The sequence below is a fragment of the Hippocampus guttulatus genome, chromosome 20, assembly GCF_054856545.1.
Source record: "Hippocampus guttulatus isolate MCC_2025c chromosome 20, RoL_Hgut_1.0, whole genome shotgun sequence".
Taxonomy (NCBI): domain Eukaryota; kingdom Metazoa; phylum Chordata; class Actinopteri; order Syngnathiformes; family Syngnathidae; genus Hippocampus; species Hippocampus guttulatus.
In genome coordinates, this window is record NC_141280.1 from 9843203 (window position 1) to 9858942 (window position 15740).

The 15740-nt window shown below is 44.9% G+C and overlaps 1 protein-coding gene across 1 annotated transcript; it reads right to left on the reverse strand.

Annotated features, from left to right (window-relative positions):
• Window positions 1–2359: 2359 nt before the first annotated feature.
• On the reverse strand, window positions 2360–12326 carry LOC147187970 (adenylate cyclase type 3-like). The gene is made up of 20 exons (XM_086101060.1): window positions 11673–12326; window positions 11422–11571; window positions 10952–11106; window positions 10145–10256; window positions 9946–10073; window positions 9605–9763; window positions 9369–9528; window positions 9146–9261; window positions 8872–8988; window positions 8639–8797; window positions 8338–8425; window positions 8157–8273; window positions 6543–6808; window positions 6090–6171; window positions 5839–5997; window positions 5521–5667; window positions 4329–4448; window positions 4121–4241; window positions 3284–3408; window positions 2360–2787 (listed from the first exon to the last, which is right to left on the reverse strand). Exons 1-20 carry the CDS (start codon window positions 12324–12326, stop codon window positions 2608–2610), a joined length of 3315 nt encoding a protein of 1104 aa, XP_085957186.1. The 3' UTR covers window positions 2360–2607.
• Window positions 12327–15740: the final 3414 nt, after the last annotated feature.

Consider the following 15740-nt stretch of genomic DNA (forward strand, 5'->3'; position numbering starts at 1 on the left):
ATCTGGCCCACATCATTTGATGTGTCCCGCAAAAGCAAATCAAACATGCTTACTTCTATGTTGCTTGCTAAAATTTGTACCAAAACTTCAAATTCTTGTATTTAATATATAATTGAGCTATTGTAAATTTTCTTGTTACCAAAACCCTCATTACGGTAACTTAAACTACAGTTGAATAAACCATTATTCTTGACTTCCTGATATGGTTTCACAGTCATAACGGCCCTCTAAGGGAACCGCTAACTAAAAGTGGTCCGTGACAAAAATTAGTTTGACACCCCTGCTGTAAACTAAATAATAACCTCTTGAATGATAAAATATAAAATATTTTGAAATATGGTCAAGAAAACTGCAGTACAGATACTCTGGATTAAAAGTGAAAATAATCAAATGCAAAGATGGGAACACTTAAAGTGAGTTAAACAAATATTTAATATAAAAAAAAGTTAGTGAAAGAGCAATGAGATGAAGTAAAGAAAGCCATTTCAACTAAATAAATCGTTATCATGAATGCACAAAATTCTAAAATGGAAAAAAGATCATCTATCAGAGGATGAAGAGATTGAAATTAAATAATTAAAAGAGGATATAGATTTTGCAGATATTAACATGGTGAAAGGAGCTTTTATAAGATCAAGCGCCAAATGGATGTAATTAGGCGAGAGAAATCCATTATTTTTTTTACTCTGGAGAAACATCAAAAAAGAAATAATGTTTCAACCCTTGAAATAGATGATAACATGACCAACAATTATTTGGATATTTAAAAATATGTTGGACAATTTTACACTCGTTTATATAAATCAAACTCTTCAGAGATTGTGATAAATATATTCAAGTGATTAAAGAATTTCCACTGACTATTTCACAACATAATACATCTCTCAGTCTAGTCACGTAATGGAAAAAAAAAAAATCTCCGGAAAAGATGGTCTATCACTGGAATGTACATTTTGGGGATATTATTGAAGATCATCTATTTGCATTATTGAAAGAATGCTTTGTTAAGAAAGACATGTCCACAAGTATGAAACAAGGTGTAATAACCATACCATACCATTTTCTACCACTTATCCGGGATTATGTTGCGGAGGCAGCAGCTTTAGCAGGGAAGCCCACACTTCCCTCTCGCCAGCCACATCTTCCAACTCTTCCGGAGGGATCACAAGCCGTTCCCAGGCCAGCCGGGAGACATAGTCTCTCCAGCGTGTCTTTAGTCATCCCCGGGGCCTCCTGTCAGTGGGACATGCCCGAAACACGTCACCAGGGAAACATCCAGGAAGCATCCTAATCAGATGCCCAAACTACCTCATCTGGCCCCTGTCAAGGTGGAGAAGTAGCAACTCGACTCTGTGTCCCCCCTGGATGACTGAGCTTCTCACCGTATCTCTCAGGGAGAGGTGGGCCCCGCATCCGGGCAAGGGAGAACGTGTTCCACATTTGTCAATCATCATAATGGGCCTCTGAACCGTGCTTTGTCTGGTCCCTCACCTAGGACCTGTTTGCCATGGGTGACCCTGACCTAGAAATCATTTCTGTAATTCGTCTTTATTTTGCCCTACCTAATATAATACAAATTAATAAGGGTTAAAGTCAGCGATGCAGCTCATTCAAACCCTAAACATATACGAACAACAACATATTCACATACTGACTTTTAACATATGTTGGAATGCAATAATTAAAGTGAAAGATTCATTTTATTGAATCCCAAAATACAATGTGACTACAACAGCAATAATTCGCACCATCCCCTTTTTAGGAAGTCTTCTGACAATTTCCAAGTATGTTTGGTTGTAGATTGTGAAAGGAAAGAATGATTCAAGTTTGTCATCTTTAATAAATCGGTATGTTTTAATTGCTTATACAGATCCATTTAAGATTAAAACATGCGGTTGTTCTTTTATTTAAATAAAATGGCAAGCACCACCCTGGGATATTTGTCGTTGACTTCCAATCTAATTTGATCACTAATAGTAATCAAGGCGGCACAATGGTCCAGTGGTTAGCCTCACAGTGGGTTCATTCCCAGCTCCGGTCTCCCTGTGTGGAGTTTGCATGTTCTCCCCGGGCCTGCGTGGGTTTTCTCCCACATTCCAAAAAACATGCATGGCAGGCTGATTGAACACTCCAAATAGTCCCTGGGTGTGAGTGTGAGCGCGGATGGTTGTTCGTCTCTATGTGCCCTGCGATTGGCTGGCGACCGATTCAGGGTGTCCTCTGCCTACTGCCCGAAGACAGCTGGGATAGGCTCCAGCACCCCCCGCTCCCACCCCCTCCCGGCTACCCTTGTGAGGATGAAGCGGATCGGAAAATGAATGAATGAATGAATAATAATCAAATCAGCTGTTGTGGTTTAGTTAAGGAAGATAAAATCAATATTATAGTGCAAGCTTGTTTAATGAAAAGAACAAATACATAATTGAATGAAAAGTATGAATGGCAGCCAAACCCTTTATCAACCTAGTGCCAGCATTTTACCGTACGGGTGGGGTAATTTTTATTTTTATGTTGGTCTACATGTAATTAGCATTGCTACAGAGCATATGAGCAATACCAATAGAAGAATAAACTGCAGGTGTAGCGAAATGGTACCGTGTAGTTTGGTCAAAACACGTGCACCGCTTGGTGAGGAAGAGTCGTTTGTGGATGAACGTCGCTTGTGTTTTTTTCTTTCCCCTTCATGAAGTAGGTGAGCAGCTCGCCTTTACCTTTGACAAGAATGGGTCCCCTTCGCACAAAGCGGAAGCCGAAGAACTTCAGGATGTCGAAACAGTCTTCCACCACCTGAGGGGAAGCCCAGATACAACACTTTTTTGCGAAGTGCTTTCTCAATTTATTTTCAACTCATTCACGAACATGGACGGTCATAGTCATAAAATGGAAGCGAAATGCTTCAGTATGTGTTTCAACAGTTAGGTGTGGAAGAGGTTCAGGTTTGTACATAGATTCCTTTAGATGGCAGCGGTGCATCGGTTTGGGTTGGTGATCAGCACCGCGTTTGAGAAGAAGATAAATATTAGGAGGTGAATGTCAGCTATTTCCGTCAATTATTTTTGGTTTGGTTTGGTTATAATTATGAGGGGGAGAAAATGCCAACATCTTGGAAGTTGAACACGTTCAGGCACCTGGCACCTCAAAAGAGGAAATATATGCAGGGTTTGAACAGAGTATGTCTGGCGGTAGACAGGTCAGTCCTGGTATTACATCAGCATGTGCTACATTAGTCATCGCAGTTCTTCATCCTGTGTGGGGTCTCTCACATTTTCAAAACCGTTTTTACCTGAATGTTTCCCATGACTCCGGTGGACTCCATCCTGCTGGCCACATTGACTGTGTTCCCCCAGATGTCATAGTGAGGTTTACGAGCTCCGATCACACCGGCCAGAACGGCACCTTTATTGAGTCCTGTGAGAACATAAACGAAAACACAAATTCAGTCAGACTGAGTTCATGTCAAACTAGAACCCCAAAACAATGACTGGGTCCACAATCAGTCAGTCAGTTGCAGTTTTATAAAAACAACAGATATGTAGAAAACTAGTATGAAATACAAACAGGCATATATTCTTTATCCTCTTTAAAGAAGTACTGATATTACAGTGGTTTACTGCACTTAGTGTGATGTCTCCATGTTGTCGGGTTGTGCTGAGGTCAAAGAGCCCATGAGTAAGGTGTGGATGATAAAAGATGTATAAATGATCTAACAGGAGCGCCAAGTCAAGATGAAGTAATGGTGATGGGATGGATTTCTTGCGAAATAAATTCATAAATTAATGGGTTAACCCCCAGGAATAGGTCGTTCCTCCAATTTGAATTTGGAAACAATTGAAATTGTAATTTCCGATTTGAACGCTAGAGTGCGCCAAACCACCGTCCACATAAATGCAATGCATATGAGGGATCAGGGAAGTTTTCATCCTTTGAACAGAGAGTCGGCCAGGACTTTCCCGATAGTCCAACAGGTAAGCGGGATCTGACATTGTTGAGTACATTTGCATGTCTGCAATATATTGCCCCCAGGTGGCCAAGATGCACACAACAGAAGGTGCCGTGGGAGTTTCGAATAACTGATTTTACACACACACACACACACACACGCACACACACACACACTGACCAATTCGTAGCATGAAGTTATTGAAGGACTGCTTGTTGAGGCTGTTCAGGGTGACTATCATGGCCAAAGCAAAGTCTGCCAGATCGGCGAGGTGCTGCCAGTGCTCAAGAAGCGTCTGCTCCTCCAGCTGCACGATGACACAAACACGGCACATTTGCCAAGGACGCCAGCTTGTCAGTCAGAGCGCAAAAGACGGCGTGTTCCAAACCTTGTGATGTCCACCATGTCCATTTGAGCTGCTTTTCGGGGTGAGTCCTGACGCTGCCATGTAGGTGCTTCCTATTGTCTTGATCTTGGTGATGTTGTGGAACTCGTCCCTGTCAAGCAACTGTTGGGAGGAAAAGTGGACTAAAAATACACATATACAGTATAATCAACACACACACACACACACACACACGCACGCACACACACGTACACTACTCACCAAAAGTTAGGGATATTTGGCTTTCAGGTGAAAATGCATTTCAAACCTTTACAGGTGAACTTAACGTGCCCTTCTTTCAGCTTTTGAATGCACATGTCCAACTGTTAAATGTTTCGGTACTTTTGGCACAAGTTGCTGTTCTCTTACAAGGAGCTTAACGGTCATAACAGGTGTTTGATCTTTGAATCGACCAATTAACGTCCTGGTTCAATTAGAGCTCATGTTTAAACAGTCGTCCTTGTCATGCTGTTCACATTTTGACATCATGACGGCACTTAAGAATGGATCAACAGTCTATTGTCATTGTGATGCTTCAAACAGGATGCTCTCAGACGGAAGTGGCCACTGAGCTTACAGTGTCACAGAGTGTCATCAGCAGGGTGCAATAAAGAGACCGAGAGACTGGAAGAGTCACAGAAAGATGTAGAGGTGGATGTCCTTTGGCTATATGCTATGCTGATGACCGCTACATTGTGAACAATACCCTGAGAAAGCGGACGATGAATGGCACTCAACTCCAGGCACGTTTCAGGGAGGTGAGAGGAACCTAAATGTCACTTCAGACCATTCGACACCATTTAAATCAACGTGGTCTGCGTGCTAGACGACGTGCAAGGGTACCTGACCACACCGCCGGGCACAGGCTTCACCGTCTTGCACGGACTAGGGAGTATTAGAGCTGTATGAGGGACCATTGGGCCTAATAAGTCTACTTGTGAACAACACGAGACATCGTCAAGCTGTAATTGGTGCTCAAGGGCACATGATGAGTTATTGGGAAGTTGAATTTTTTTGTTGAGGTGTACCCACCATTGTTGTTAACATTTGTTTCAATGAATAGTTTGAGATGAGAAAATCACCAATGCATCCTTCGACTTAAATGTCCTACTTTCGTGATATGATATGACTGTTGCGTGAACTTTTGACATTTTCCATAAATTTCACCTGAAAGCCAAATTATATCCTTACTCACACTGTCAAAGTCAGAGATGATCTCGTTGAGGATCCGGAGGCACTCGATGCCTCCGTTGTTGATGCTTTCTTCTGTGTAGAAATCTGAGAAGTTGGGGATGGACGCGAACATCACGCCCACTTCTTCGTACGATTGACTGTACAGCTCCTGAAATCGCATGTTTGTCACCCTGCTTTCCTCATTCACAAACGCTCATTCGTTGGACTCTTAGTCGGCCGAAGGCATGAGCCAACTAAGCACCTGCATGTCTGGTGGTGTCGTGACATTTTTCGAATGTAAAACATACACCTAGGATCAATAAAGGCAGACAACGCTGACCTCATCTCTCTTTTTGGTACCCAGGAAGTGCTTAGCCACATGCTCGGGCAACATGTTGGTGACCAGTGCTTCATTCCAGCGTCTCATCTCCAGTACCTTCTCCTTCTGGTCGTGCACGCCCACCTTCCACATGAACAACTCTCGGGATTGGCGCTCCAACTGCAACCACACACAAGACAATAAACGACGGCGCGGGCATGTCGGAGAGTGTCCTCGGCCGTCCCGTGAGAAGCGGAAAAGGACTTACTCACATGGCGGCCGAAGAGGTAAAGGCTGATCATCATCACGATGGTCATCGTGGTCATCAGATACTTGGATGGTACCATGGATGTTCTGGAAGAACAACAGACATTTTAGATGTTTTATACGCTTTGTAAATTTGTATTCATGGTTATACTACACATTAAAAAAAAATCACAGATAAAAGATATCATTTACTATAATAATGTAAAGCTTGGATTATTTTTCAGGGTTATGAATTTGATTGGTTATTTGTTGCTAGGCAGGATTCATAGGGCCTGATGGTAACTGTCCCAATGAGGGGGGAAAAAAGGTATTTCATTCATGCGCTTTGATTTCCCAATTGAATCACTTCACTGTATTACATATGAAATGTAAATAAATGAGAAATATACAAAATATTGTATATGATTTTTTTTAAAGGAATTCAATTTGTATTAGAAATGAAATGTTTCATTCTTCACCTGTATGATGCAAAGTGCATAAAGTCATAGAGATCATAGATCCCTCGCCAGCTGTGGATGTTGACGGCCCCCGTCGCCGTGACGACCAGCAGCATCAGGCTCAGCTTGATCAGGTGGCTAACCTGCACCAGCATGGCGGCGGCCATCAGCGACATCACGGCCATGAAGCTGTAGTGTTTCGGGTTCTCGGCACATTCGCCCAGGGCGTCCAGCGCCACGTCCGACGTGCCGTTGATGAGCCGCAAGTGCGGCGGAACGCAGCTCAGCTGAAAAAAAAAAAAAAAGGGAAGCCGTGGAAATATATCCTTGTCAAGTTACCCTCGGGCCGGCGTTACAGATCACACAAAACCCGGACAAGCAGATTCAGGGACAGTTTTTTTCCTAGAGCTATTACTGCAATAAATAACCACCGAAAATAATCAAAGCTACTGCATTTTAAACTCACTACCTCACTTGTGCAATAATGAGCAATATCTGAGCCATTTCATTTCATGTGCAATATGTGTCCTGTGTGCAATATAAGCCTCAGTCCACACTACCACTACTGCTGCTGTTGTTGTGTGTTGTTGAGTTTTGTATTTATTTTATTTTATTCTATTTTTTTTTCTTTCGAAATGCACCCAAATTCCATTGTATGCTATACAATGACAATAAAGGTGATTCTGATTCTGAGTCATTAACTCATTGAGTACCAGCCAATTCTGGACCAAGTCTGAAAAGACGTTTAAAAACGTCTTTGGGAGTGAATGAGTTAACTATAAAGCAAATTGGTTGAAAGAAAACGGGACAGTGGCGGGAAGTAAAAAACGTACTTAAGTAGATTTTTCAGGAGGGGTCCCTTGAGACACGAGTCACCCATGTAGACTGGGAAAATAACAATACTCAGTGGTGTATTTTCTTTATCCTCTGCGAAGAACGACATGAGTCCCGTGCTGAGGAACTGGGAACGTCTCCGTGTACATGTAGATCCGTCTCCATCTGTTGGTATCATTCTCCCCCGCAGTTCGTTAACCCGAGCATTCTTTGCGTTTTATTTAATTGTGATGACTGTGTGTTTTATCGAGCTTCATTTTCTATTTTTCTTCCATGAAAGGGCATGAGCATTATCCATCTTTATCCTGCGTGTGCTCACAGTGTGACAGTTGACGGTGTTCACTTGAGCGTCCTCCCGATTCCTGTCAGGTGGATGAAAGGCAGCCGTGTGTTTTACAGGCTCCGTTGGGGCCTTGGCAAATGAGGTTGCATGCACCGAGATAGATGACTAATAATGCCCACGGGGTGAGAAGCAAGTCAGGCGCGCCAAAGGCACTCAAGTGATGACAGGTGGCTAGACGGATGTGAGGGTGAGCGGGTTCACAGGTGGGCTGATGGATAGGAAGCCTGGTTGCTTCCATTGGTGGGGACAGTTCAATTGCACAGATCAGCAATATTCGGGGGAAGGTGCTCAAGCCACCCCAAAAAAATCCAATCGCAAATCGCTCAAATTATTCCAACCATTTAGAAAAACACGGGTGGGTCGATGGGTTACTAATTGGATGGGTGGAAAAATGCACGGAGAGGTAGATACATATTTCGGTAGACACTGTATATAGATAGGTCAAAGCCACGTCTTACCATAACAGCGATCACAGCCATGGTGAGGACAAATATGGCCGCCATTGCCCATGTGTTTCTTGCCCAGCGTGTGCGGTCGATCCACAAAGAGAAGGACACCAGCTTCTTGGAAAAAAACTACCCGCAAAATTGTTATGGTCATCGTCAGACGCAGAAAGACATTTTCGCGTGTTGCCTTTACCCTGGGGAAGATGGCAGCCAGGGAGCACACAGTGAGGATGAGCAACAGAATTTCTCCTATTGCGAGAATCACGTAGTTCGCCACCAGTCTGCACACACAACCGTGCAAATGTGTCTTCCAAACTTGGTTTTGACCGACAGAGTCCACGGAAAGCTCTTGGAGCATTAATTGGGGAAAACTGTCACTAGTAAGACACAGCCGAGGGCGCCCTTACTTATTATTTCGGAACAAGTGCTGAAACGGCTTTCCGTACAGCGCCGACTGCAAATGAAAAATGATAATGATATGACGGCGGACCTACAGCGGGTCAATGAAGACTTCCACGGCGGTGATGAAGAGCAGCACGATGGCGCAGCAGCAGAAGGCCGCGCCGCTGCGCTTCTCCTTCTCCGAGGAGTAGCGCGCCTCCAGTTTGCCGTCCACAAAGCGCAGCGAGACAGGATGGATCCGGTTCTTTAATCTGGAGGAAAGGGATGAACGGACGAGTGAAGTATTTCACTCGCGGGTTATGATTATCTCATCCGATCCTCTCACATTTGTTGTGTTTCTCTCTCCAGGAGCTCCCGCTGGAGTCGCGTGTTGATCACTTGCTCTCCAACCAAGCGGCACCTCTGAGGATTGGCAAAGAATAGGCAGGCGGGAGAAGAGAAGCTCAACTGATAGTATGCATTAGCGGCCAGATCATTAGGCACACCTACAGAATGTGAGCCATTCATCCAAATGACACCCTGACAGTGTGGCTAGCTAGTTAGCTAGCTAGTGAGTTAGTTTAGGATTGGGCCCTGGTGTCTCTAAAGTGTCAGTGAACGAGTGTTGATTTACCTCCTGATGCAACTCAGAGACCAGAGATGACGAGGGCATGTTTCCGTTTGATGTGGTGTTTATCAACTGCCGAGACTTTCTGGTCAGCACAACACTGGATTTCTGGAATGAGGACAAACAGAGAATTTCCATTCAGTAAATTACTGCTGGAATCCTGTGATCAAATTCATGACCTGAAATGAGAAGTTCCAGGAGTTGTGCAGACTCACTTTTCGACTGAGTTCATCCGCCTTGTTTTCAGGAACCAGAACCAAGTATGTTTTGATGCCTTTCTCCAATAAGTACTCGCACCTCTCGCCACCGTTTCCTGGCTCCAGTTCAAACTCCCCGTGGAGACATTCCTTGGTGCTCTGGGAAATGTGTACTCGACTGCAGCACAGAAACACATTTCGCCAGAGTCAAAATGATAGCCCCCCCCCCCCCCCGGCCAATATGTATCTCCTACCCAGGAATGCCCCCGGACTCCATCTTATTGGCGACGGTAACATCCGTGGACCAAACGTCAAACTGCCAGCGTTTCTGGCCCAGCACTCCTCCCAACACGGTACCCGTGTGCACACCCACTCGCATGTCCACCTCCGTTTTGGTTTTCTCTCGCACATAACTGACACAGCAATGGAAGGAGCAAAGAGTTGAACACAGCACGTCTCCATTTTCTTGCTAAATCCTTATGGACCATCATGACTGAACTGCTTTTGGATTGTTAAGTGTGGAAATAATTTTTTCCCCTCCCTTGGACGCCATCGTTATTGGATATCAACTAAGTTGGAGGTGGCAAGCACTCACGAGATGGCTTCTACCATGGATAGTCCCATCATGATGGAGCAGGCGGCATGGTCCTCTCGGAAGTCGGGAAGCCCGCAGATGCAGTAGTAGCAGTCACCCAGGATTTTAATTCGCAGTTGATGGTGTCGCTGTGAGATGACGAGAGGGAAGTCACGTCATCAGTCACATCACCGGGCCGCCGCCACCGGCGAAAACTCACTTCAGCCAGTTTGTCGAAGCGAGCGAAGAGCTCGTTGAGCAGCTTGACGAGCTCCTGAGCGCTGCAGCTGGAAGACAGCTGGGTGAAGCCCACGATGTCGGCAAACAGGATGCTGGAACAGGCGGAGGATCAGCCGTGCGCTTGCACTGCTGGTTTTGTTTTGAACATCGGAATGTTTGCCCGACTTGAACTTGGAAGAAATGTGGCAAGTAACACAGTCCAAAGAGTTTCTGATGACTTTTTACACTAGAGATAAAATCAGCTTCAGTTGGGATCTTGATTGCGATCTCGGCAAGGCAGAACATGTGCTCAATATATTTTACAAGATATTCTGAGAATTTTTACAAAGGCTAAGGGTGGGTAGTACTCACTTGTGGATTGATAGTGTCAAACTGTTTTGCACTACTTCAGTTTTTCCGATTTTTTTAGATGTAGCTAAAATGGCACCGGATGACGCATTTTGGAGTATCACATGAGTTGCCCCTCCCCCACAAGAGAAGAACTTGAGCACCTTAGCACTGCATCATTGCTTATCAAACGCAATTGCGACCTGCATTTAGCTAGCTAGCTACGCCTACGCGCTGAAATTGCCCATTCCTTTGAGATATCTGCTGGCATGGATAATTTCGAGTGCCTCGTTTTCAGCCACGAGTGCATGCATGTCACAGAGAAAAGGCGGAAGAGGAAGATTAAAAATAAAAATAAAAAAGTAAACATGCTGATACAACGACTATCGTGTGGAAAGGAGCTTCGCACTGGCGTGGTCGCTCCTGAGCGCCTCGATGTCACGGCATGGAAAAGGCTCACCTGACGTGCTCATGACGGTACATGTACATGGTGTTAAATTGCTGTGGCTGCTGCTCCTGCTGTTGCTGGACTTGGTTCTCATTGGCCTGATTCTTTAAACCCTGCAGCATTTCATCAGCAATGTGTTTGGGCAGGATGGACAACAGTAACTCCTCCTGCGTCGTGAGAGTGGAAATGCCTGTGCATGGGTGAAGTAATCACAGCTCACGGTATACGTACTGAACACAAACACCCTGTGCCGCCCCAGCTAAGCTTAACCAGTCGGGAAATGTTTCCAGAATTTTACCATGCAACACTAGCTGTTAATATACAGTAGGTCTATTTTTTTCTGGGCCAGGTTCATTGATGAGTGCCAGGTAGGTGAAAACAACCACGTCCCTAATCAACCAAGGAACAGCAAGCGTAGTTAAACACTCGCTAATTGGCAGGCACAGGGTGTTCCTGTCCCTGTATTGAAATGAATGACATACTTGCTGGGCGCTCTGCTCCTCTAGTGTGAGTTTAACCTCCAGGGATTGATGTGCCTCCAGAAAGGCCGTCCTGTACTTCCTGTCGGACATGTAGTATGACATCACCCCCACTGAGGCCGCACACAGGTACAGCATCACATTGGCTGCGAGCTGCGATTAAAGCAACCGTGATATAGCAGGGTAAAACTGGACTTGGGGGTCCAGCGAGAGAGAGAGACAGACTTATATTAATTCAAGAGCACCACATTTACCTGCCTGACCAGCATCGTCCCTTGCGCGTTGTCCTCAAACCTCTGAGCCACAGTCAGTCCCAGCAGCAGGATGTGGATCCCGCAGGAGAGGCCCGAGAGCAGGAGCAGGGCCGCCAGGTTGAGGGGCAGAGTCAGGAAGGCGGAGAAGCTGAAGAAAGCCTGCCAGCCCACCGAGTCGCTGGCTTGAGAGACATGCTGGAAGTTGAGCCCCGTGTAGCACAGCACGTGAACGGTGACCATCAGCCACAGGACGTACGGCACGGCCCCTCGCCATACCGCCGAGTCGGGTAGCTTCTGCCTGCGGTACAGCTCGTGGAAGACCAAGTCTGCGGCCAGCCCCACGACTGCCACGACCACCATGGCCCTCTTGTGCTTGGCGTACACAACGGCGCACATGATGACGACAAAGCTGTTGAAGAGAGCGGCGAACGTCATCAGCAGCAGCATGTTCTGCTGCTTCCGCCTCCGCAAGTAACTCTGGTAAAGCCTCTCCAGGGAGTCGGGGGTGAAAGCGGCGCGGATAGTTTGTAGCAGGCCACGGTTGGGCTGGAGTAGCGTCACATCACGGGTGATGGCTGCAACACCAGGAGTCTGAGCTGAGAATACAACGGGGCACTCCGCAGTTTGCTCTATGTCACACACCCTGTTGGACATTTTGATTGGGATTAAAGCTTTCCTCTTTGCTTCCTCAAAACTGCTATGGGAATCTTGAAGGGCAGTCACGGATGGTGTTGCGGTACAGTAGACTGATGATGGGGCAGGCAGCTTGGGTTCAGCTCCCATTCAGTGATGGCACGAACCATCATCTCGCTCCAGATTGGCAAGGGACTGAGTCTGAATCTCAGGTCTTCCTGAGTGGAGTCTGCATGTTCTAGTCGGGTACTTCTGACATCCACAGTCCAAGAACATTTCTGGAAGATTCAACAAAGACTCAAAATCGGTCCTGTGGTGAACGAGATCAGTCGATGGTGCATTCTCCCGTTTGCCCCATGTCAGCTGGGATCAACTCTGACTTGGAAGTGACCGTGAACCGAATAAGCAGTTTTACAGAAGTCGCCATATGTCCAGTCTCGGAGGTGGAGTCACCCAAGCTTCAGCAGCTTTCGCCATTTTTGTGAGGTTGCCCTTACCTTTGAAGAAAGAACTCCTCAATTTGGAACATTCTAAGGAAACTTCACAAATCATCCAGGAAAAATAAGATTTGACGTCTTCCCTTTGGCAGGTGTAGTCTGTAACGCTGCCATAGTCGAGCAACAAGATGTTGAACCACCAGTTTGTTTCCTTTTGCATGCTGTATCAAAACGGCTTCACCGAAGGTAAAATCTGGAAAAGGAGAAGAAACTTTTCATGACATAAAACAAAGCGCCATCCCTAAAACACAGATTTGCCCGATTCCATGATCCGCCGCTTATGTCTAGCTGCCGCATCTCCTCCCTCTCCTGCGCTCCTTGTTCTTGGCATCCTCTGTTACTGTTGCTACGATGAAACCAAAGTAACTGTCTCGTCTTGGGAAATGTGACACTGATGGTGCGAAGAGGCGTGTAAGAGCGTACTTGCGACACTCTTCGAGAGCTTCAACAACCTATCCCGTGTTTCTCCTGGGGCATAATCAAGTCGAAATACTACGATGTTCATGTTTGGAACTTCAAAGTACTTCCAGGCTAAAACCAACGAAATAAGCATATTGTTGATTTCATAAATTCACCACATAACCACCGGTACTTCCACAGTCTCTCGTCTCCACAGATCCACCGCGCCCCTTGTGTCTCTACCCCAAGGGGTGCTAACAGCTACCGCAATGACTTGTCTCCATGGCGATTGCTCTCTTTACACTGGCCACTTTGAAAGATATGCAATGGACAGACAGTACGTTAAGTTTACACAGCCATACCTTTGACCATCGTCCAAAGAAGTGATTTTTGGTTCTTTTTTTTTTTTTATTCATTTATTTCAGGTAGCCGTCAACATAAACAAGACAACCAAAATATAATAATCAAAATTAAGACTCAGCCTGAAAAGGGGAGGGAAGGGGAACCCTAACCCTAACTTTTTAAATCTCCCCCTCTCCACTATTATTAGGCTTAAACATTAACATTACGTTTAAGATATTAAGCTTATTTTGTTGCATCCTGGTAACATTTACTATAGCAGCATCAATTTTGAAAACAAAAGAAAACAACGTGTGAATCAACAGTAACACCACATCAACAGTTCATACAGCAAAGGCGATGGAAGGTGACAATGGTATTCACCTCAACAGGGCCATGTTCCACACTGAGGATTATTGCAGGGTTTGTCCGATTGGCAAAAACGTATCACGAAACGGAACAAATGACAAAAAATTTATAAAAATAATAATATTTTTTTGCATTTGAATGCATTACTCATAAAACCAATACAAACTATGCATGGGAAGTGCAGGTATGATTTTTGTCCACTTCGGGTAACCATCCTCACGTTTATCTTTGACCAACTGTGGACGGATTACAATTTGGTCGAACCAGTGGTGGCAGGCTATAATGAATGAGCAAGACATTTTATTCACCATAGACATGCTGTTGTGTAACCCCAGTTGTGCATTGCTATAGACACTTTACACTTTATTTTCTTTTTGGGGTGTGAAAGGACTCCAAACTATGAATATTCTCTGTCTTTTATCTCTTACGCTAATTGCTACTGTAAGTAAAATCCTGCGATACTGGCCCAAAAAAAAAAAGGGTTATGAAATTACTGTAGATAGGTATGGTTGAAAACACATGATACAATGAAACTCCTAAGAACTGAACCACAATATGGCGAAGGTTGAATATTTTTTGTGGCCTTTTTTGGTGGGCGTATCTTGAGATTTTTCTCATGGAAAATATGTCTTGGCTCAATAAAGGTTGAGAAACACAGCGTCAAAGAATGTATAGATGAAAATAAGAAACAAATGCATGATGTGCATAATGTATGTCTGCATGTTTGAGGCCTTGTCGTCACCGCCTTCATGTAGACTCGAGCGTAGCAAGCGAGGAAACGTCGAAAGACGCAGCGCTGGTCTGTCAAGGATGCTCACGGTCTTGAATGTGAGAAGGGCGACCTCAAGTGGACAAGAACGATATTACACATACACACGTTAGTAAGTTCGGGGTTTGTAAAATCATTATTTTTCACTTAATTCTTGTAAAAACATGACTTTTAATAGACAAAAACGATGGCTTATTAAAAAAAGAATATTTATAAATAAGAATTAAAAAGATTGTTGTTTTACTGGCCTCTGTCGGCCTTTGTTTCACAGCTGAATGACGCCAAGCGAGGAGCTTGCCGTCCTCACTGCCACCACTAGAGGGCGACAAACATGATATGAACGTGAAAAGCCAATTTTTTTTTTCCAGAACAGGAACATCTTGAAATCTTTTCAGGCATGCTTTATTGGCATTTATAGAAATATATAATTCTATAACAGTAGACAAGGTTATTTATGTGTGCGTTCGTGTGAGATGAGCACGTGTTCAGTGATAAACTCTTGTACCCTCAGCTGCTTCCCCTCCTCCTCGTGTGGCATCATCACAAAGAGTGTGTGTTGTTTCAGGAAACGCACGAACACACGCACGGACATACAGATAGCTGTAGAAGTAGCGGTGGTAGTACTTGTAGTACGGTGTACAGTACCCAGCTGTCTGACTTTGTGAGCGCCACTGTAAGAGAATCCCGGTAAGAGACTCTCCATCAATCGGGCTTCCAATGACACAAACTATGTGCACCTGTTCGCTCTCTCTCTCTCTCTCACACGCACACAAATAAATAGAGGGGGAGAGAGAGAGAGAAAGACGTTGATGGTGGAGTGGTACATTTGCCTGACTTGTGTGCGGGCAGGATCGTTTCCCAACTTGGCGACGGTGTGGATGTGGGTGTGAATGGTTGTTTCTTTCTGTGTGTGCCCTACGACTGCCTGGCGACCAGCTCAGGGTATAATCTGATTTTCGAACCAAGTATTAGATGTGGCAAAGTGAACCAAATTGTGAAAATGCTTCCCAGGAGATGGATCATCAAGCAAAAAAAACCTCACTGGATTAATACAGAGTTATT